General features: G+C 45.8%; 1 protein-coding gene across 7 annotated transcripts in view; it reads right to left on the reverse strand.

Annotated features, from left to right (window-relative positions):
• GALNT13 (polypeptide N-acetylgalactosaminyltransferase 13) overlaps window positions 1-21,644 on the reverse strand; it is a 391,518-nt gene that overhangs the window by 191,373 nt on the left and 178,501 nt on the right. For all 7 annotated transcript variants that reach the window (XM_033945850.1, XM_033945855.1, XM_033945852.1 and 4 more), the window contains one exon: window positions 10,363-10,570. In XM_033945850.1, coding sequence (XP_033801741.1) covers window positions 10,363-10,570 — 208 coding nt within the window. The remainder of the gene's footprint in view (window positions 1-10,362; window positions 10,571-21,644) is intronic.

Below are 21,644 nucleotides of genomic sequence, written 5' to 3' on the forward strand. Positions count from 1 at the left end.
GAAATGGATCATACCTGCCAGTCTATTAATTTAAGAGTTTATGCAGGCGCCAGTGAAAAAACGTTTAGGATGGTTTTAACTGAAATAAAAGTATCCATCCAGATTCAAAACATTTTACAAAATTACTTTTCTAAAAAAACACCAAACAACCAACATACATAAAAAAAACTATCAACTAGAGTTAGTAAGATGGAGCAGAATTTTACAAAAGGATATCCAACAGAGAACAGGAGGTCCAAATCTGTACATCAGAAATGAACGTCCAGACTACGATTGGAACTCCCCACAGCCATTTCCTATTGGCGATCTACATGGGGCAGGAGCGTAGGAAGATTGCTCCTGCCCTGAAAGCCCGCTAGACCACCAGGTAAGGCCGGGACGCCGGGGGGAAGGCTAAACTATGGGGTTTTTTTTTCTTTTATTCCCCCTCCCCAAAAAATCGTGAATATGTGAAATCGCGATTGCCGAAACCGCAAATGGGGAGGGGAAAGTATAACATTGTTTTCTAGACTTAGATATAAAACTAAGCTGTGTTAGAGTGTTAGAAATAAAGGATGAAAACCTGGTGAGAGAACAATGAAAGTCATGCAGCCATGCGGTCTAAAAATAGGGCAACTGTTCTCTCTCAAACTGAAGAACGATGGGCTTAAGCTCTGTAGTTGCAGCCTAGCTCTCTGGGAATAGCAAAGCTTTCTGGGGATTTAAGTTCACAGAGCATACTTTACTTATACATCTTAGCATACTTTACTTATACATCTTAGCATAAACACTTAAACTTGTTCTTATACAAGAAACTGAGCAAATGACCACATAAGGTGGGGGCAGAACAATAAAATAAGAAATATTAACACTGTTAGCATATACTAATGCAGTAGTGCATGTTAATAATATCCATTACTAGAAATTTATAAACAAAACATTAACCGCCCCCCCCCTTTATGAAGCCATGTTAGGCTTTTTTTATTGCCGGCTGTGGTGATAAAATGCTCTGATGCTCATAGAATTCCTATGAGCGTTGGAGCTAATACCACCACAGCCAGCGAAAAAAAAGGTCTAACGTGGATTTATAAAAGGGGGCCTAAAGCAGCAATAACTTCAAAATATTTCAAAAGTCATGTTTCTTAGCTCTGCTGATTCTTTTTAAATTCAACTCCTCTACCTCTCCCCTCCCAAAATATATACAGATAGAATGATACACACACATGCATCCTGTATATGACGTATGGCGTAATTTTATAAAGGCACTAAAAGTTAGGTACTAAATATCTGAGCCCTAAACTAGTACACTTCTCCCTCCATATTGGCGGTTTCAGCATTCACGGTTTCGATTATTTTAGCTTGCTGGCTCCTCCCCCCCCCCCCAATTACATCAGCTTGCATAGAGAAATCGCAGATTCCAAGCATTTACAAAGAAAAATCGCTGATTCCCGGCACTTTCTTCACCGTGTTTTGCCTCCCCTTCAGGAACAGGCCAGGTTTCCCACCATGTTATTCGCAGATTCACCATATTCATGATGGTTTTTAATAGAAAACAGCGAATAACATATGAAAAAGTTATTTGTGGGTTTGTTAATCCCCTATCACAGCGAATACGGAGAACATAAGAACATAAGAACTGCCATCTCCAGATGGGTCCATCAAGTCCGGTGATCTGCACACGCGGAGGCCCCGCCAGGTGTTCCCTGGCATAGTTTTAGTCCCCATATCACTGTATGCTTCTCAAGGGAGATGTGCATCTAATTTACCCTTACCCGTATCACTCTATGCCACTCTTAAGGAAATGTGCATCTACTTTACCCTTAAATCCTAGAACGGTGGATTCTGCAATTACTTCCTCTGGGAGAGCATTCCAGGTGTCCACCACTCGCTGCGTGAAACAGAACTTCCTGATATTCATCCTGGACCTGTCCCCCCTCAGCTTCAGTCTATGTCCTCTTGTCCGTGTCCATGGGAGAAGGGTATTCTATAACAGCAAATGTGTGCACCAAATCCATTCTAGAATACTAGCTAAGCACATTCACTTATGCCATGTCAATAGCAGGCATAAATGTGCATACCTAAATGTGGCACTCTGCATGCACAACTAATAATATTCTATGCATTGCATGTCTCTTGGTGACAGGCTCATGCTCTATCCATGCCCCTTATACATGAGCTTTCCCTTATAGTTAATGCGTTAGAACACTTAAGCACCAAATTACAGAATGGCACTGAAGCGCAATTACATGCATGCCTGTAGTTTCATCACTATTTTTACATTAACTGCCATTGTAGCATGGAAGTTATGCGCCATATTGGCACACTATATAGGATGAGAGGATGCAGTTCAGGAGCTGAAAGATAGATCGCCTTTGACACTAATCTTTTCTGTTATCAACATGGATAACTGTAGTAACCACCTCTCCTCTTTCCCTGGCTCATAAGCTGTCCCATTTGACACAACTACCCCTGAGTCTCGTGCTGCAGTATCCCCAAACCTTTACAAGGAAGGCTGGTCAGAGAGATGCCTACTCCCTCTAGCCAGCAGGCCCGCTTCTTCAGAATGGTGGACCTTCACCTTCCCAGTGCATCCCAGGAGTGGCCTTAGGGATCTGGCCAATTGGAGTCAGGCCACTCTCATTGCATCACAGAATGCACCGGGAAGGAGGCCTAAGCTTCCGGTTGGCCCAGATGCCTAAAGCCCCTCATATGGGAGGGGCCTTAGACACCTGGGACAATCGGAGCCTTTGGCCCCTCCTGGGTGCATCTACCGGGAAGGGGAATGTCTGCCATTCTGAAGAGGCAGGCCTGCCAGCCAGAGGGAGTAGGCATCCCTCTGACCTGCCTTCCTTTTAAAGGTACGGTGGATTCCGGGTGGGGTTTGGGGGGTGGGAGTTTGTAGGTTTGGGGGGGTGGGGATTTGAGGGTGCTGGTAGAATGAAGTGAGCATCTCTCCTGCCGGGAATGTTGTGGGGGTACCAGCAGGAAGAAGTGGGCATCCCTCCTTCCACAGACAGTGTGTGGAGGGTTCAGGGGTGGTGGTGGGAGGGAGTGGACATCCCTCCTGCTAACGTTTTGCTGAAGTCCAAGTACACAACGTCCAGGGACTCCCCTATATCCAGCTTTCTTGTTACCCAGTCAAAGAAGCTGATTAGATTGGATTGGCAGGACCTTCCCTTTGTAAATCCATATTGATGGGGATCACGTAGATTCTCCTCATTCAGGACTGTATCTAATTTATGTTTAATTAGTGTTTCCATAAGTTTACTCACTATTGATGTGAGACTCACCGGTCTGTAATTCACAGCCTCTGTCCTGCATCCCTTTTTGTGGAGTGGAATGACGTTAGCTGTTTTCCAGTCCAAGGGGACTCTTCCTGTATTTAGGGAAAGATTGAAGAGCGCGGATAACGGTTCCGCCAGGACTTCACTCAACTCTCTAAGCACACTGGGGTGTAGATTGTCTGATCCCATGGCTTTGTTCACTTTGAGTCTTGATAGTTCACAGTAAACGCTGCTGGGTGTAAACTCAAAATTCTGAAACGGGTCTTCCGAGCTTTCCCTTGTCTGCAACTGTAGACCAGACCCCGGCGCATCGCAGGTAAAGACTGAACAGAAGTATTCATTTAATAGTTCGGCTTTATCGGAATCCAATTCTACATAATTCCCGTCTGGTTTCCTAAGACGTACTATCCCATCTGTGTTTCTTTTTCTGTCACTAATATACCTGAAGAAGGATTTATCCTCCTTCTTAATGTTCTTTGCTAGGTTCTCTTCTATTTGGAGTTTGGCCTCTCTGACTGCTGTTTTGATAGCTTTAGACTTGGCCAGATAGTCTTCTTTTGTCTCCCTTTTTCCTGATTGTTTGCAGGAGATAAATGCTTTTTTCTTCCTTTTAACGAGGTCCGAGATCTCCGCAATGAACCACTGAGGTTTATTGAGAATTGAGCGATGTCCTGGCGAAACCGTTGGCTGAGCTATTCAATCTCTCCCTAAGTAAGGGGAAAGTTCCCCTGGACTGGAAATTAGCTAATGTCGTTCCTCTGCATAAAAAGGGTTGCAGGGCAGAGGCTGCGAATTATAGACCGGTGAGTCTCACATCAATAGTGTGCAAACTCATGGAAACACTAATTAAAAGCAAATTGGACACGATCTTGAATGAAGGGAATCTTCGGGATCCCAGTCAGCATGGATTCACCAAGGGTAGGTCCTGCCAATCCAATCTCATCAGCTTCTTTGACTGGGTAACAAGAAAGTTGGACTTGGGAGAGTCTTTGGACGTCGTGTACCTGGACTTCAGGAAAGCTTTTGCCAGTGTCCCACACCGCAGGCTGCTAAGCAAGATGGAATCGATGGGGTTAGGAGAGACACTAACTGCATGGGTCAATGATTGGCTGAGTGGCAGACTTCAGAGGGTGGTGGTTAATGGTACCCTCTCTAAAACATCGGAGGTGACCAGTGGAGTGCCGCAGGGCTCGGTCCTGGGTCCACTCCTTTTCAACATATTCATAGGGAATCTGACTCAAGGGCTTCAAGGTAAAATAACACTATTCGCCGATGACGCCAAACTATGTAATATAGTAAGTGAATGCAGTTTACAGAATTATATGGCGCAGGACCTGCTTACATTGGAAAGTTGGTCCTCAACCTGGCAACTAGGCTTCAATGCTAAGAAATGTAAGGTCATGCACCTCGGAAGCGGAAATCCATGCAGGACGTACTTCTTGAACGGAGAAACTTTAACTAGGACTTCAGCAGAACGAGATTTAGGAGTAATCATCAGTGCAGACATGAAAACTGCCAATCAAGTGGAGAAGGCTTCATCTAAGGCAAGGCAGATATTGGGTTGTATCAATAGAAGTTTCGTCAGCCGAAAGCCTGAAGTCATAATGCCGTTGTACAGGGCCATGGTGAGACCTCATCTGGAGTACTGTGTGCAATTCTGGAGGCCACATTACAGTAAAGATGTGCGCAGAATTGAATCGGTTCAACGGACGGCCACCAGGATGATCTCGGGGCTCAAGGGTCTCTCGTACGAAGAGAGACTGAACAAATTGCAGCTCTACACTCTTGAGGAACGTAGGAAGAGGGGAGACATGATCGAAACATTTAAGTACCTCACGGGACGTGTCGAAGTGGAAGATGATATTTTCTTTCTCAAGGGACCCTCGGCCACAAGAGGGCACCCGCTCAAACTCAGGGGCGGAAAATTTCATGGCGACACCAGAGAGTGGTTGATCATTGGAACAAGCTTCCAGTGCAGGTGATCGAGGCAGACAGCGTGCCAGACTTTAAGAATAAATGGGTACCCATGTGGGATCCCTACGAGGGTCAAGATAAGGAAATTGGGTCATTAGGGCATAGACAGGGGGTGGGTAAGCAGAGTGGGCAGACTTGATGGGCTGTAGCCCTTTTCTGCCGTCATCTTCTATGTTTCTATGTATTGTTTCTCCGCCGTTTGCTTACTGTTTTTATATAGCGATTAGTTGCTTCATATAGGGTAGATTTCAGAGTTGACCACATAGCCTCTACATTGTCGGTTAGTGCCCTCAGTGCCTCCTTCCTATGTCCTTAGTGCCCCTCCCTTGCCAAGCCCAGCCTGTCTGCCTGCCTACCCCTCACTGCCTTCCAGCCTTTGTTCCACCTCCTCCCTCAAAGCCAGCCAGTCAGCCTCCCTCCCTGCCTCGCTGAAGAGGGCTTCTGGACCGGCGCCTGGACATGCCTTTCCAGCTGTTGTTGCGTCAGTGGGAGGGGAAGCAGGGAGAGAGCCCATTCTCCCGCGATCACCTGTTCCGCTGTCTCCACACACAACTTCGGGACACCGTCGCTAAAAACGCGACATTTTGGCGTCCGGCAGCTGTGCATGGGGACAACGAGACAGGGGATCTGAAAAAGGGACGGTTCTGTTCCAGTGGCATACCTAGCATGTGTGACACCCGCGGCCCATCATTTTTTGGCAACCCCCCCATCTGTACGAAAAACATGATTTTTAGTAACAATCCACACGTCACACATGAGAACCTAGGAAAAGGCAGCATTTTGCAGTGAGAAGTACAACAGAAATACACCCATTGTAAAACTAAACAAGCCAGACTATTACAGATCAATCCTGCAGTCAATCCTACCAGAAAACCATGTCTTTCGAACACACAGAACTCAGAAAACACCTTCACCTAGTATGGAATGTCATCACAAACTTACCCTTCCCTCTTTTACAAAACTGTAGTGTGGATTTTAGCCACGGTGGTAACAGCTCTGACGCTCATAGAATTCTGAGCATCAGAGCTGCTACCACCATAGGCTGGAACTAAAAAACACTCCAAAGTTTTGTAAAAGGGGGGATAAAATAGAAATACATAGACAAGATTAAATTGAACCAGCAAGAAGCTGGACTCTGCATAGAATGCAACACCACAGAAATAGTGACACATGTCTCCTAAAGCAACAAATAAATAGAAAATTTTTGTTCTACCTTTGTCTTCTCTGGTTTCTGCTTTCCTCATCTTCTTGTTATTCTCTCTTCCTTCCATCCACTGTCTGCCATCTCTCTGCCCCTATATGGCATCTTCTCTCCTTCTAGGCCCCTTCCAGAAACTGTATGCCTCCCCCTTCCATCTCTCCTTTCACCCCCATTGGTCTGGTATCTGTCTCCTCTCCTTCCCCCCTGCTCTGGCATCTCTCTCTCCGCTCCCTTCCTCCTGTTCTTTCTTCTCAATTTATTTTCTGCCTCTGTCTAAATTCTTTTTTACTATTCAATCCTCAATTTCCCTCTTTCATTGTGTCTACCTATAGCTTGCCACCTCTTTCCCTCACCCCTTCCAGTAACTAACTCTATCTTCTTCCCTCAATCCTGCATATGCCCTTTTTTTCTTTCTCCTCCCCACTTCCTTCCAGCATCTGCTCCCCCTTTCCCTCACACTTCCATTCAGCAGCTGTTCTTCCTCTCCCCCACACTTCCATTCAGTGTCTGTTTCCCTCTCTCTACCCCTTCCATCTACTGTTCACCCTCTATCTCGCCCCTTCAATTCACTGCCCTCTGTGCTCTTTCTATCCAGTGTGCACCCTCTCTCTCTCTTCCATATGGCATCTTCCCTCTTTCTATGCTCCTTCCATAAACTATCTATCCCATGCCCCTTCTCTCCTTTGTACATGATTGATTTCAATTCTGTCACCTCTCCGTTTTTCTCTCTGTCACCACCCCCTCCCCTATGCTCTGACATCTCTCTTTTCTCCTTTTTTTCTTTCCCACCTCACGGTCTAGCATCATCCCTTCCCTGATTCCCAGCATCTCTCTCCTTTCCTTTTCTTCCATCTCTCCCTCCCGCTCCATGCTCTGACATCTCCTCCTTCCTTTCCCCCTTCCTTTTACCTTGATCTGGCATACCTTCCTCCTTCCCTCCATGCCCTGGCATCTCTTCTTTTCATCCAAGCCCTGGCATCTCTTTTCATTCCCTCCAGTTGGGTACAGCAACACTCTCCCCAATTCTCTCCCCCTCTGCTCCCTTTCCTCCTTTTGTCACCCAAGGCCTGGTGTCCTGAACTTCATCGGGCAACAGCAGCATTCACAATTCACTGCTGTTGCCGGCTTCAGGCCTTCCTCTCTATCAGGTCCTGTCTTCTTGAAAACAGGAAGTAAGCAGGACCCGGCAGAGAGGAAGGCCTGAAGCCAGCAACAGCAGCAAATTGTAAAAGCTGCTGCTGCCCGAAGAAGGTAATGGCCTTGGAGCACTGAGGCAGAATGCTTCTCCCCCCTCCCAGCCGAACCCCCGCTGACCCTCCTATCTCTTCCCCCCCCCCCCCAAGTAAACCTTTCCGACCCTCCCAGCGAGAGCAGCAAACCTCCCTCCAGTAGCGTTGGCTGCATTGCGGCTTTCTCCTGCCGGTGAAGCGTCACTGATGATGTCATCAGTGACGCGGCAGAGGGAGGAGAAAGCCGTGAAGCAGCCGACACTACTGGAGGGAGGTTTGCTGCTCTCGCTGGGAGGGTGGGAGCACGATAGGGACCGGAGCGCCCCCACCCCCCACCACCCCCCTTGGTACGCCACTGTTCTGTTCAAAACGGGATATATGGTCACCTTATACATGCTGCAAGGGGGACAGAGGATGGAAAGGCAGAGGGTAGGGAAGGAAGAAGAAATTTGGGACACACTCTGGAGAGGGGAAAGGGGAAGATATGTAGAGTAGATGCAGGTAAATAAAGGTCCAAGAAAAACTTCAGCCTTAAATTTCATTTGAAAGAACATTCATTGCAAGCAACTATCTTAACCATCTGTGATCAGAGCTTAATTATGAACTACACAGAATGTTCACTTTGATTGCCAGTAAGCAGATTAGAGACTACAGGTCATTAATTTCCCTAGAAACATACATCTTCACTGACTTAACTGGCTGGAATATGCATATGTTTTAGATAATGACAAATATTTTAAAATTAGATCATTACAGGGAAAATAAAATCCCATCTGCACAGAGACAGTTACTGATTTTTCAGATTAATGGTGTTTGAAGAGATTTTACCAGGTAGTCCAGAGGGGGCAACTTTGGTGCTCAAGGTCAGCAACCCAGTTGGATTTTCAGGATTTCCCCAATGAATATTTATGAGATCTATTTGCATACGATGGAGGCAGATCATGCAACTAGATCTCATGCATATTCATTGGGAAAATCCTGAAAAGCCAACTAGTTTGCAGCCCTTGAAGACTGAGGTTGCCCACCTTGAGGTAGTCAATAAGTTTCAGGGACTGCTAATTAATTCTTCCATGAGTAGCTTCTGTATGGTAATAATGATTAGAGCAGAAAAGAGCATTACTAATGTAAAGAACACTTGAAACAATGCAAATATGGCAACTCTGACTTGTCCCTGGTTTTTTGTTTTAAGCTTTTTTATTTACTTAGAAAAGCAAAAAGAAATTAACATGAGTGTTTACAACAGCACAGATACACACAAAATTGTTTAAACCATTTTTTTTTTTTTTTGGGGGGGGTCATATGCTATTACAGTGGTATTCACTAACAATCAAAGCAAGGGACACACATGGGGGTAATTCTAAAAAGGTTGCCAAGATTTAGGCACCAAGATGATCTACACCAGGGGTGTCCAACCTTTTGGCTTACCTGGGCCGAATTGGCCAAAAAAAAACGTTTCTAGGGCCACACAAACGGGCAAACGCTTGTGGAGGGAGCCAGCAAGATGGTAAACACCCAGGGCAGCAGAGGAAAACACTGCATCGCCCTCGACTGGGGTCGCACAAAATACTTCATGGGGCCGCATGCAGCCCTCGGGCCACAGATTGGACACCCCTGATCTACACTAAGACAAATTCTTTAGCAACTGTTTTGTGTGCAACTGCCATTAATGAAAATTAGTCTAACTCATTATTTATGTGCCTAATTTTAGACGTGAGCAGTTAGGCCAGCTCAATAGCTGGTATAAATGATTGTGCCTAAATTTAGGTAGTTAGGTGCAGTGGCGCAGCGAGGGAGAGAGGCCCTCTTCTCCGCCCCCACCTCTACATGCTCCTTCCCTGCCCCCTCCTGCCGTGTGCATGTTGCTTCCTTTCCCACATACCTCTGTGACGTTCCTGGCGTGAGCAGCAACCCCCAAGTAGCTGTTGCGCCAGCATCAGCTCTTCTTTTGACGTCACTTCCTAGGCACAGGTCCAGGAAGTGACATCAGAAGAAGAGCCAACGCAAGCGCGACAGCAGCTTGGAGGTTGCTGCTCGCACTAGGAACATTACAGATGTATTAGGGAAGGGAAGCAGCACACACGAGCAGTGGGGGGGGGAGTAGAGAGGAGGATGAGTGCCTGTGTCCTCAACAAGACAGTGTCTGGGGTGGACCACCTCTACCCACTTACTATGCCACTGGATAGGTACATAAATGTTAATGTTCTATAACCGACACACATAACTGCCTGCCATGCCCTTAAGCTGCCCACGACCCTCTCCCTAAATTTGCACACTCTGGAATTTGAGCGTGAAATTTCTAGAATAACAAGGGTAGTTTAGTTACATGCGTAATTTCTAATTGGTGTCAATAAAGGCCAATTATAGCCTATTATTACTCGTTACCATCAATTAGCAGCTCGTGATTAAATTAAGCTATGCATGCTATTCTATAACTTTGCGTACAAATTTGTACAGTGGTCAAAAGTGTGAGAGCACAGCTTTCTAGAAACAGGACTAGGATGTGGGATTTCAGGATTAAATCCCTAATGAATATGCAGAAAATAGATCTGCATGTATATTACCTCCATTGTATATCTTCTAGCATATGTATCTTAATTAGCAATACCTTGAAACACAGAACCCTTTGTAGTTCTCGAGGACCAGAGATGAATGCCACTGCAATAGCACATAGGGAACAATATGCATCAGTTCTTACCGGTCCTCTTTTATTCTTGCTAGTAAAGGTTCAAGCCAGCCTGTAGTGCATTCGCAGTGTGCATCCAGAAAAGTTAATACTTGGCCCTTTGAAGCCATTGCTCCTCTTAGACGGGCGCGAATCAAGCCAGATCGTTGCTCCATTCGAATAACTTTTACTGGCACTTCTAAATTTTCCACGTACTTTTCTAATGAGCTCTTCAGAAAATCTGAGAAATGCAAATTTTTGAGAATTAGTAGGAGTAACTTGGTTATAACGCAGGCCTTTTGTGGTAGAAGACATAGATATTGCATTGGCAGGCTGAGTTTGATAAAAAGAACAATGTCTCACCGAATGAAAACTCCCTAAATATTTCCAGTCCAACATTACATCGGATGACACCAAATCAAAATCCTTCACTGATCCACACTATTAATGTTTTTAATATCTGTTTCCTGTATCCGTCTTGACTAGGTTGTAATTTAATTCCATCACACTAATAACTCCTTCATAATTTTAAACCCAGTTCTAGCAATTAACGGACAGTCAGAATTGTCCATTATGGGGATAATTTTATATATTTTTTTCACACTTAAGAGGAATTATGTATGTAACAGTATGTGAGGTGTCAAGCAGAGATATTCTTCTATGCAACCTATGTGCAAGTGTCTTCTGGGATAAAGTTAGACAGAATCATGATTCTGTCATCCCACCGAAATATTCAAAGCTATTTTGCCGTCCAGGAACAGCTCCTGGTTAGCTAAATAGCACTAAGCTAACTGCTAATATTCAGCGGGAGACAGCAGCTATCTCCCTCTTAATATTCAGGTCAGCGGCTAGCCCGGTCAGCAGCTATGTTGTGTGACACAGTCAGTCAGCACCAATATTCACTGGTTGACCAGATAAGTTGTGCAACCAGAAAGACTTGCTTAACATGCAAATTTATCTTTGGCCACTATGACTTAGCCAGTCAGCCAATGAATATCAGCTAGGCCAGATATGTCAATCGCAGCTTATACTAGACCGGAAATGCAATGCCGATTGCCAAATACAGCCCTGGCTTTGAATTTCCAGGATTGCCGCTGATAATGGGAGGTAACCAGTATGGTCTCAAAATTGGCCCCATCCTTTATAAAATATATATGTACTCCCCCTCCTCAAGAATAGCCATAGAGACAAAAGAAAGAAAAAAAAGACCAATTTGTAATGCTATTCCAGTCACAAGAGAAGAGAAAGATTGGTTGGCATGTAAATATTAAGGAAAAAGAAAGAATGTGAGATACCACTGAGTAAGCATGTGAACTAGAGATTTAAAAACAACAACATGGGAAGTGCTTCAGAGGTTGAGCCTAGTACAAACAACATGAACACATCAGAGAACCTGAAAGAAAGATGAAAAAAAAAAACCCCAAAATTCCGGAGGAAGCCAAGTACCAGTGAGGATCAAACACTGAAACACAGCTCCATCACAACTAAAACCCAGGAACACAGATGATTAATGCCGAAAAGGGGACGAGCCAACGGCAGAGAGTCCACAGTGCAAGGCCAGCCGAAGGGAGACTGTAGGAGCTGTGCCTAGTCCTGAGCACATGGTAGAAGAGTCCTGAGCACATGGCAGAACAGTGAGCGGAGAGTGTGCTAGCAGAAAGAAGCAGAGAGAGGAGCAGAGAAGGCGGTGCTAGCAGGGGAAGAGGCGAGAGCTAACTCCGCCCACCCCTGATGTCACCAGCCAAACTCCCCCCATAAAAGGGGACAAGCCAACGGCGCGCAGCCATTCGGCGTGCGGCGAAGGCGAGCGGTGAAGGCGCTTGCCTTAGTGAAAGCGCCTTTGTGAAGAGCCTTAAGAAGAGCCAAACTACACAAGACAACGATACCTTAGGGCAACAAGCGGACCTCTCAAACACACTATCCCTTCACACTAATCGTACAGGCTCTCATACTAACTCACAGACAGTAACCCTCTCAGACATCTCAAACTCTCAGTCTCTCAGAAACCCTTATCTTTCAAGCACTAGATACCCCAATCTTCCAACTCTCAGACACCCTAATCTTTCAAAATCTCACACCTGCTCACAGACAGATTTTTCTAATTTTCCTAATTCTTTACCTTACTGACAGGCAGTCCTCAATTACAACTCAGCAATGGCAGGGAGGACAAGGAGCGTGAAGTCTACAATCAAGACCAGTATTCCAGTCGCTATGGGGATCCAGGAAGCGACCACGGACTGTGTGCAGAAGGAGGAGGACCCAGGATGGTGGACAGAGGTCTCTGTGCAGACTGAGACCATCCCCCAGCGCTACACTACAGTCTCTACACAGACAGAGGAGGCCGCACAGCTGGATGGAGATCTCATGCAGGAACTAAGGAGCCTCAGGAAGGAGGTGATATGCCTGAGAAGCATCCGCGAGGACGCGGCCTACATCGACGGCATCGTCCAGGAGCTGTCCCAAATCACCGAGCAGGCCCATGACAAGTCCATCCTCGAGACGCCCAAATCATCAGCTTTGAAACCAACAATTGGGATACAGGAAATGGCTAGCGGCACTGACTCCTGGCAGCTGGTGACCTCCTCCACGGCCAAACATAGGAGACACCCCCCACCCCCCTTTTTCAATTCCTTCATCTTCTCCTTCTTCTTACAAACAGGGCAGCTATACATCAACCCCTCAACTCACCCTGCGGAACAGATTCCAGATTCTTCAGGAAGGAACTGCCGATGAGGAACAGGAGCAGGAACAGGAGCAGGCCCAACACACAGCTCCATCTCTAGGGACAACTGACCGGCTCCCCCCAAAGAAGCGCAGAGTAATAGTCATCGGGGATTCCATGCTGAGGGGCACCGAGGGACCAATTTGCAGACCGGATATGCAATCTAGGGAGGTCTGCTGTCTGCCTGGAGCCAGGATACAAGATGTCACCGCCAGTCTGGATAGACTACTCATGCCCCGAGACCACTTTCCTATGCTTCTTGTCCACTGCCAGGAACACACCGGAGACCATCACCAGAGACTTTGGAGCACTGGGTGAGAGGCTGAAGCGGACAGGAGCGCATGTGGTTTTCTCATCAATCCTCCCTGTTAGAGGCAAGGGAAGAGCCAGAGATGAACGTATCCTGAGGACGAACAAGTGGCTACAGGGATGGTGCCGGGATATGAACTTCGGATTCCTAAACTATGGGGAAGCGCTACAAGGACTTCAGGGACCAGACGGACTCCATCTGACCAGTAGGGGTAAGAACGTCTTCGGACACCGACTAGCCCGCCTGCTTCACAGGGCTTTAAACTAGATAAGTCGGGGAAGGGTACCCATTCACCTATTAGTGCAGAAAGGAATTATCCTGATGAGGTGAGTCGAAACTCCGCTTCCATGTCCAAGGTAAGTACCCACATTGCAAACAGTTCTTTAGGAGTCACACCGACTCGGGTAGGATACGCCTCACAGGGACTTAGCAAACACAAGATATGGAGGGCCATGTATGTCAATGCACACAGTTTAGGTAACAAAATTCTAGAATTGGAGGCTGAAATAAGGAATGCCGACCTAGATGTGGTGGCAATATCTGAAACTTGGTTCACGGACTCACATGGGTGGGATATGGCTATACCGGGTTACAATCTACTTCGTCAGGACAGAAAGGGCAGGTTAGGAGGGGGGGTAGCTCTATACATTAAAGAGGACATCAAAACCACCAGGATCACAGATGTCAAGTACACCGGGGAGTCCCTCTGGGTAAACCTGGCAAGAGGCAGAGAAAAATGCCTGTAACTAGGTGTGGTATACAGACCCCCAAGACAACTGGAAGACATGTACGCAGAATTAATTGAAGACATAGAGAATATCACTCTTCGAAGAGAAGCTGTACTGCTAGGGGACTTCAATATGCCTGATGCAGACTGGAACTCATTTTCAGCGACAACCAGCAGTAGCAGGAGGCTCTTAACCTCCATAAAGGGAGCACGTCTCAAACAAATGGTAACGGAGCCCACTAGGGCCCAGGCGATCCTCGACCTGGTACTCACCAACGGGGAAAGCGTCTCAGAGGTCTCAGTAGGATATACGCTAGCCTCCAGCGACCACAACATAATATGGTTCAACCTTAGGAAAGGCTTCCCTAGATCAAATATGAAAACAAAGGTACTCAATTTCCGGGGCACAGACTTCGCACGCATGGGAGATTTCGTCCATCGGACGCTGCAGGACCAAGCAGAGACCGATGATGTAGAAGCTAAGTGGTTAACACTGAAATCAACCATACATGAAGCAACTAGCCGCTTCATAAAATCAGTAAATAAACGACAAAGAAACAATAAACCCCAATGGTTTACCGCGGAGATCTCACACCTCATTAAGGAGAAGAAAAAAGTGTTTCTCTCCTACAAGCGCACGGAGAAGAGAAAGGCAAAGGTAGAATATAGGACCAGGTCTACAGCGGTCAAAATGGCAGTTAGGGAGGCAAAACTTTGAGTGGAAGAAATTCTGGCAAAAAACATTAAAAAGGGGGACAAATCCTTCTTCAGGTATATTAGTGACAGAAAAAGGAACACAGGTGGGATAGTACGCCTTAGAAGACCGGACGGAAGTTACATGGAAGCAGATTCCGATAAAGATGAACTACTGAATGAATACTTCTGCTCAGTCTTCACCTGTGAGGCACCAGGACACGGTCCGCAGTTGAAGGCAACACAAAGCACAGAACACCCATTTCAGAATTTTGAGTTCACACCAGGTGAAGTTTACAGTGAACTGGCAAGACTCAAGGTGGACAAAGTCATGGGACCAGACAATTTGCACCCATGAGTACTCAGAGAATTGAGCGATGTCCTGGCGAAACCGTTGGCTGAGCTATTCAATCTCTCCCTAAGTAAGGGGAAAGTTCCCCTGGACTGGAAATTAGCTAATGTCGTTCCTCTGCATAAAAAGGGTTGCAGGGCAGAGGCTGCGAATTATAGACCGGTGAGTCTCACATCAATAGTGTGCAAACTCATGGAAACACTAATTAAAAGCAAATTGGACACGATCTTGAATGAAGGGAATCTTCGGGATCCCAGTCAGCATGGATTCACCAAGGGTAGGTCCTGCCAATCCATTCTCATCAGCTTCTTTGACTGGGTAACAAGAAAGTTGGACTTGGGAGAGTCTTTGGACGTCGTGTATCTGGACTTCAGTAAAGCTTTTGACAGTGTCCCACACCGCAGGCTGCTAAGCAAGATGGAATCGATGGGGTTAGGAGAGACACTAACTGCATGGGTCAATGATTGGCTGAGTGGCAGACTTCAGAGGGTGGTGGTTAATGGTACCCTCTCTAAAACATCGGAGGTGACAAGTGGAGTGCCGCAGGGCTCAGTCCTGGGTCCACTCCTTTTCAACATATTCATAGGGGATCTGACTCAAGGGCTTCAAGGTAAAATAACACTATTCGCCGATGACGCCAAACTATGTAATATAGTAAGTGAATGCAGTTTACAGAATTATATGGCGCAGGACCTGCTTACATTGGAAAGTTGGTCCTCAACCTGGCAGCTAGGCTTCAATGCTAAGAAATGTAAGGTCATGCACTTCGGAAGCGGAAATCCATGCAGGACATACTTCTTGAACGGAGAAACTTTAACTAGGACTTCAGCAGAACGAGATTTAGGAGTAATCATCAGTGCAGACATGAAAACTGCCAATCAAGTGGAGAAGGCTTCATCTAAGGCAAAATATATTTCCTTCTGATATCACGGGGGTAATACTAGTAAAAACTAGGGAAAGTCAGAAATTGCTTTAGTCAAAAATGTGAACTGACTTTGCTGTTACAATAGTAACCTATCTATGGTGTGATCATCTAAGGCAAGGCAGATATTGGGTTGTATCAATAGAAGTTTCGTCAGCCGAAAGCCTGAAGTCATAATGCCATTGTACAGGGCCATGGTGAGACCTCATCTGGAGTACTGTGTGTAATTCTGGAGGCCACATTACAGTAAAGATGTGTGCAGAATTGAATCAGTTCAGTGGACGGCCACCAAGGTGATCTAGGGGCTCAAGGGTCTCTCTTATGAAGAGAGACTGAACAAATTGCAGCTCTACACTCTCGAGGAACGAGAGGAGATATGATCAAAACATTTAAGTACCTCACGGGACGTGTCGAAGTGGAAGATTATATTTTCTTTCTCAAGGGACCCTCGGCCACAAGAGGGCACCCGCTCAAACTCAGGGGCGGAAAATTTCATGGCAACACCAGAAAGTATTTCTTCACAGAGAGAGTGGTTGATCATTGGAACAAGCTTCCAGTGAAGGTGATCGAGGCAGACAGCGTGCCAGACTTTAAGAATAAATGGGATACCCATGTGGGATCCCTACGAGGGTTAAGATAAGAAAATTGGGTCATTAGGGCATAGACAGGGGGTGGGTAAGCAGAGTGGGCAGACTTGATGGGCTGTAGCCCTTTTCTGCCGTCATCTTCTATGTTTCTATGAAACCCTGCAAGCAGCAATGTAAACAATGAAAAGACTACCCACTTTGAGATGTCATTATTCAACAAGGTCGTAAATGACTGAATGGTGGCAAAAAGGTTGTAGTAGTATGAAGGGTGAGGAATGCAAGGGAATGAGATTTGAATGTACGAGTATTAGCCCACTGAGGGAGAGCCAGCTGTCATAGTGCATTCCCTGAATACCAAAAACATATGAAGGTGCAGGAAGTAGGTTCTGGAATTTAAATGTAGGCTTTGAGGTAGGAAAATGAAATCCAAAACCTACAGTGCTACATTCTCCAAAATGTGTCTCATTCTATGTACAGGAAATCCAGAAGGGCAGGCTGAGCTGCAGTCTCAATGCAAGAATGAGATAATAGTTTAAAGAACAGGGATTTAGATTTTCAGGCACTGGGGAACATTCTGGAGAAGAGGGAGCTTGTTCTGGAAGGATGGCTGTGGGGGGGGGGGGGGGTCTACATCAATGGGGATGTATATCATCCGGTCCAGGTGATTTATCACTTTTTAACTTGCCATTTGGCTTAGCACATCGTCCAGATTCATCGAGATTTCTTTCAGTTCCTCCATATCATCACTGTAGATCTCTTACATCTTCTTCTGTAAAGATCGAAGCAAAGAATTCATTTAGTCTCTCCGCTATGGCCTTATCCTCCCTGAGCGCCCCTTTAGCTACTTGATCATCCAACGGTCCCACGGATTCCCTCACAGGTTTTCTGCTTCTGATGTATCTAATAAAATTTTTATGAGTTTTTGCCTCTTTTGCAAGTTTCTCTTCATATTCTCTCTTAGCTTTCTTCATTAATGCTTTGCATCTAACTTGCCAGTGCCAGTAGAATTTGGCAAGATTCATTTGAGGGGGACATTTGGGGAATTTTTCCAATGTTTCTGCCTCCCCTGCAGCCCATTGGTCAGACATTCCTATTCTGATTTTGATTCATATATAGCAACCAGACAAGAAACAATGAGACATTACCAATAGCTGATTTTATTCTAGAGCAGGGGTGTCCAATCTTTTGGCTTCCCTGGGCCGCATTGGCCGAAAAAAATGTTTCTGGGGCCGCACAAATGCTGCAGCAAGACAGAGGAGGGAGCCGGCAAGACGGTAAACACCCGGGGGAATCAGAGGAAAACACTGCATCGTCCTCGACTGGGGCCACACAAAATACTTCACGGGGCTGCAGGTTGGACACCCCTGTTCTAGAGGGTGTTTTTTTTTTTTTTTTTAGCAAGAAAAGCATATACTTAACATATCATAATTTACAAACTGATGTATCTATGGAAAAAAAAGATTTAGGGCCCCTTTTACAAAGCCATGGTAGCGATGCTGCTGCGGTAAATGCATCAAAACACATTCAATTCCTAAGGGCTTCAGTACATTTACGGCTTTATAAAAGGGGGTCTTAAGTTGTAATAGTTTTATATATATATATATACAGTATATACAGTATTTCCCCACAAATTTGTGGTTCGCGAATCGTGGACTCACTCATTCGTGGTCTGCTTTGACCGCCTCTTCCTGTAGTAAAGTTGGGCTACACCAATCAGGAGCTGCATGTCAAAGCAGCTCCTGATTGGTGTAGCCCGACTTTACTACAGGAAGAGGCAGTCGGAGCAGACCGCAAGTGATTTTCTTCACCCGTTGACACTCCAGCTGCCCTCTCCTGCCTCTCCAGCTGCTCTCTCCTGCCTTCCCTGCCTTTTGACAGGCGAAAAACCGGATTCGCAGTTTTTCAAAATTCGCAGGGGTTCCTGGAACGGAATCCCCACAAATTTCGAAGGAGTACTGTATAGACACACAAATGTTTTAGTAATAAAAAGTCAAATCTAAAAATAGTGCAAATTGTAATCAAATGTTAGCTTTTGGCCTTCAGCATAGTCTCTATCCATCTTTGTCAGAATTATAACAGTTCATAGGGAAACAGAAAATTTGTGTTACTTTGCAGGTACCTCAAGTTCAAGCAAATATGATAGCGATATTAGTCCTTTCCATTCAGTCACAAGGGTGGGAGCAGGCTAGTCTGCAGGCTTTCATTAAATTGGAGAACAGACTGCTTCTACCAGACAGTAAGCAAATGTTCTCAGCTGCAGGAAGTAATCATACATTCATCTTCCTGTCAACTACAGGAATCATCAAGATAAAAACTCTATCAGATTAGACTATGCAAGGTTGAGGACTGATTGTACTTCAGAGGGAACAAACCTTCACAAAATTGGGGAAGAAGACACAGTCATTGCTCTTCCCTGTCATTGCAGTTGCAAAAAATACATAAGGAAAAATTTTAAACCAAGGCTGATCGTCTTATCTAGGCAACCAAATGTTGACCACAAAATCTTCCTAACTTTCAGGTCTCTCAGCCGTGACTAAGAATGGGCATTCAAATATGTGAAATTCAGCCATGGCCCCTGAGCTGTGATCCTTTTCTTTCCAACTCTTCCAAAGCCTGATACTTTAACAACCACCTTTCCTAAGATGCAATACTCTCATCTCCATCCCTGCTGTTCAAACCTCAAAATCATAACCACCACCCCCTGTTCTACATTCTCCTCATTCAGTTGCTTCCCTTCTCACCCCATCCTGCTGGCTGAATGATCCTTTTACAATCCAACATCCCAAAGAATAACCCAGGAGATTCAGAGGGTCTTTTGTCTTTGCCAGCAGGAGGGACATGATCTCTCTCCTGCCAGTTCAACTGACCTGTCCTGATTGCAGGTCAGCAGAGTCAGCAGAAAGGAGACATTGCTCCTGTCAACAAACACAGAAGTCACTCTTGTACCATACTGTGAAATCATAGCGATTTGAAGCAAGATTGGCATACGCTCTCAAAATTAAAACCTATGCTACCAGCATATGAGTTTATGTTTAAATGATTTTTATTATTCCAGCAGTAAGAAGCAAATACAAACAGTAGTACCATTCAGGAAATAACATTTTCAACAATATAATCAGTTCCCCTCCCATCCCCCCCTCCCCTCCCCAAGAATCCATGGCCGGTCCAACAGCTGAGAGTGGGAATAAAATCTTAAAGATTCAAAAGTCTACTGCGAACACGCGGTGTGAGGTCCTGCCAGAAGTGCTCCCACACCTGACAAAATTTGCAACCCGGGCCAAGAGTCAAGTCTCCCACCATGCGTCTCTCCAGTGTTGCGTGCAATATCATTAGGGATCTCCATTGTGCATATGACGGAGGATCACGGGAGAGCCAGTTGGTGAGGATGGCTTTTTTCCCCATCAAAAGGGCTCTGGAGATAAATGCTGACATTCCCCTGGGTTTGGGCGAGGCTATATTATAAAATCCAAATAACGCCCTCGGTTGCGGAAGCCATTGCCTTCCCCAAAGCGATGTGGTATATAGGCCAAGATGTCTCCAAAACTGTTGGATTGCGGGGCAGGCCCAAAACATGTGACTCAAAGATGCGTGAGCCTGATTGCATTTCGGGCAAGAATGCGACGCAGTAATCCCCATCCGGGCTACACGTTCCGGTGGAATGTAAAGTCTAAGAACAATTTTCAATTGCATTTCCCAGTGAGTAATATTGGGTGACACCTTCTGAATGTTCTTCAGGACCCGCTGTAACTGTTGAGCAGTCAACTGGCAATGCAAGTCCTCAGCCCACGCTGTCGCTAATATATCCAGATTCGTACTTGGTTGGCAATCCCAGATCCCCACAATATGAAATCGTAGAGGAATCCTCTGTTGGGCTGAAAGGCTGAAGAGTTCCGAAAGCGCCTCCCTGCAGACTTCAGTAAGGGCAGCCACTGGGAGGGACTGAACATAGAGAAGGATCTGGTAATGTGCGAAGAGATCATTAGCCTGTAGGTCAAAAGTTCGTTGCAGCTCGGCAAATGTGACCAGGCTCCCCTTCTCCGAAAACAGGTGAAAAAGATATTGTAGACCTTGTGCTTGCCACCTAAGAAAGGTGGCATTTTGCATGCCCGGCTGGAAAGCTCCATTGCCCAGTATAGGCAAATATAAAGACACCCTAGAAGACAATTTGGCTGTTTTACAGACCCATCTCCATGTCCTTCTGGCCGGTGTAAAAATGGGGTAATGAGACACCAAAGGATGCATCCTCGGATCCGCCACATGTAGAAAATAGCTCACATGGAACGGAGCCAGCAAAGATAACTCCAGTGGTGTAGCAGAAAAATCAGATGTGCCTCTAAACCAATCATTAATATATCTCATCTGACAAGCCATAGCATACCAACGTACATTTAATAAACCATAGCACCCCCTATCCCTGGGCAGACACATCCGTAGCAAGGGCATACGTAGTTGCTTACCACCCCATAGAAAACGCTGTAGCTCTTTCGTTAAACGAATGTTATGGGCATGGGACAACAGCAGAGGTAAAACCTGAAAACGATATAACCATTTGGGAAAGAGCACCATATTAAAAAGGGCTACCCGGCCCGCCACCGATAAGAGAAAAGTGGACCAATTCTGTAGATGTTGTGAGGTGTCTTGAAGCAATGGGGTGATATTGCTGGTGTACAGGGTCGTAAGGTCTCGGGGGATCTGTACCCCCAAATAGCGAATTGAAGTCTGAGCCCACGTAAATGGGAAGTGACCGCTCCAGGTCTGTTGTAGTGTCAGGGGGCTAGCTAGGGCCATAGATTTCTGGTAGTTCAACGTAAATCCCGAATAAAAGTTGAATTCGTCAAGCGCTTGCAATAAATATCGAACAGAGTGAGCGGGGTCAGTTAGCAAAAATAATAGGTCATCTGCAAAGGCCAACACTTTGAGTGAATGAGTCCCGAAGTCCACACCCACTATGTCGGGGTCCTGAGACACTGTGCAAAGAAAGGGTTCGAGGTACAATAGAAAT

The sequence above is a fragment of the Geotrypetes seraphini genome, chromosome 5 (assembly GCF_902459505.1).
Source record: "Geotrypetes seraphini chromosome 5, aGeoSer1.1, whole genome shotgun sequence".
In the NCBI taxonomy this organism is placed as follows: domain Eukaryota; kingdom Metazoa; phylum Chordata; class Amphibia; order Gymnophiona; family Dermophiidae; genus Geotrypetes; species Geotrypetes seraphini.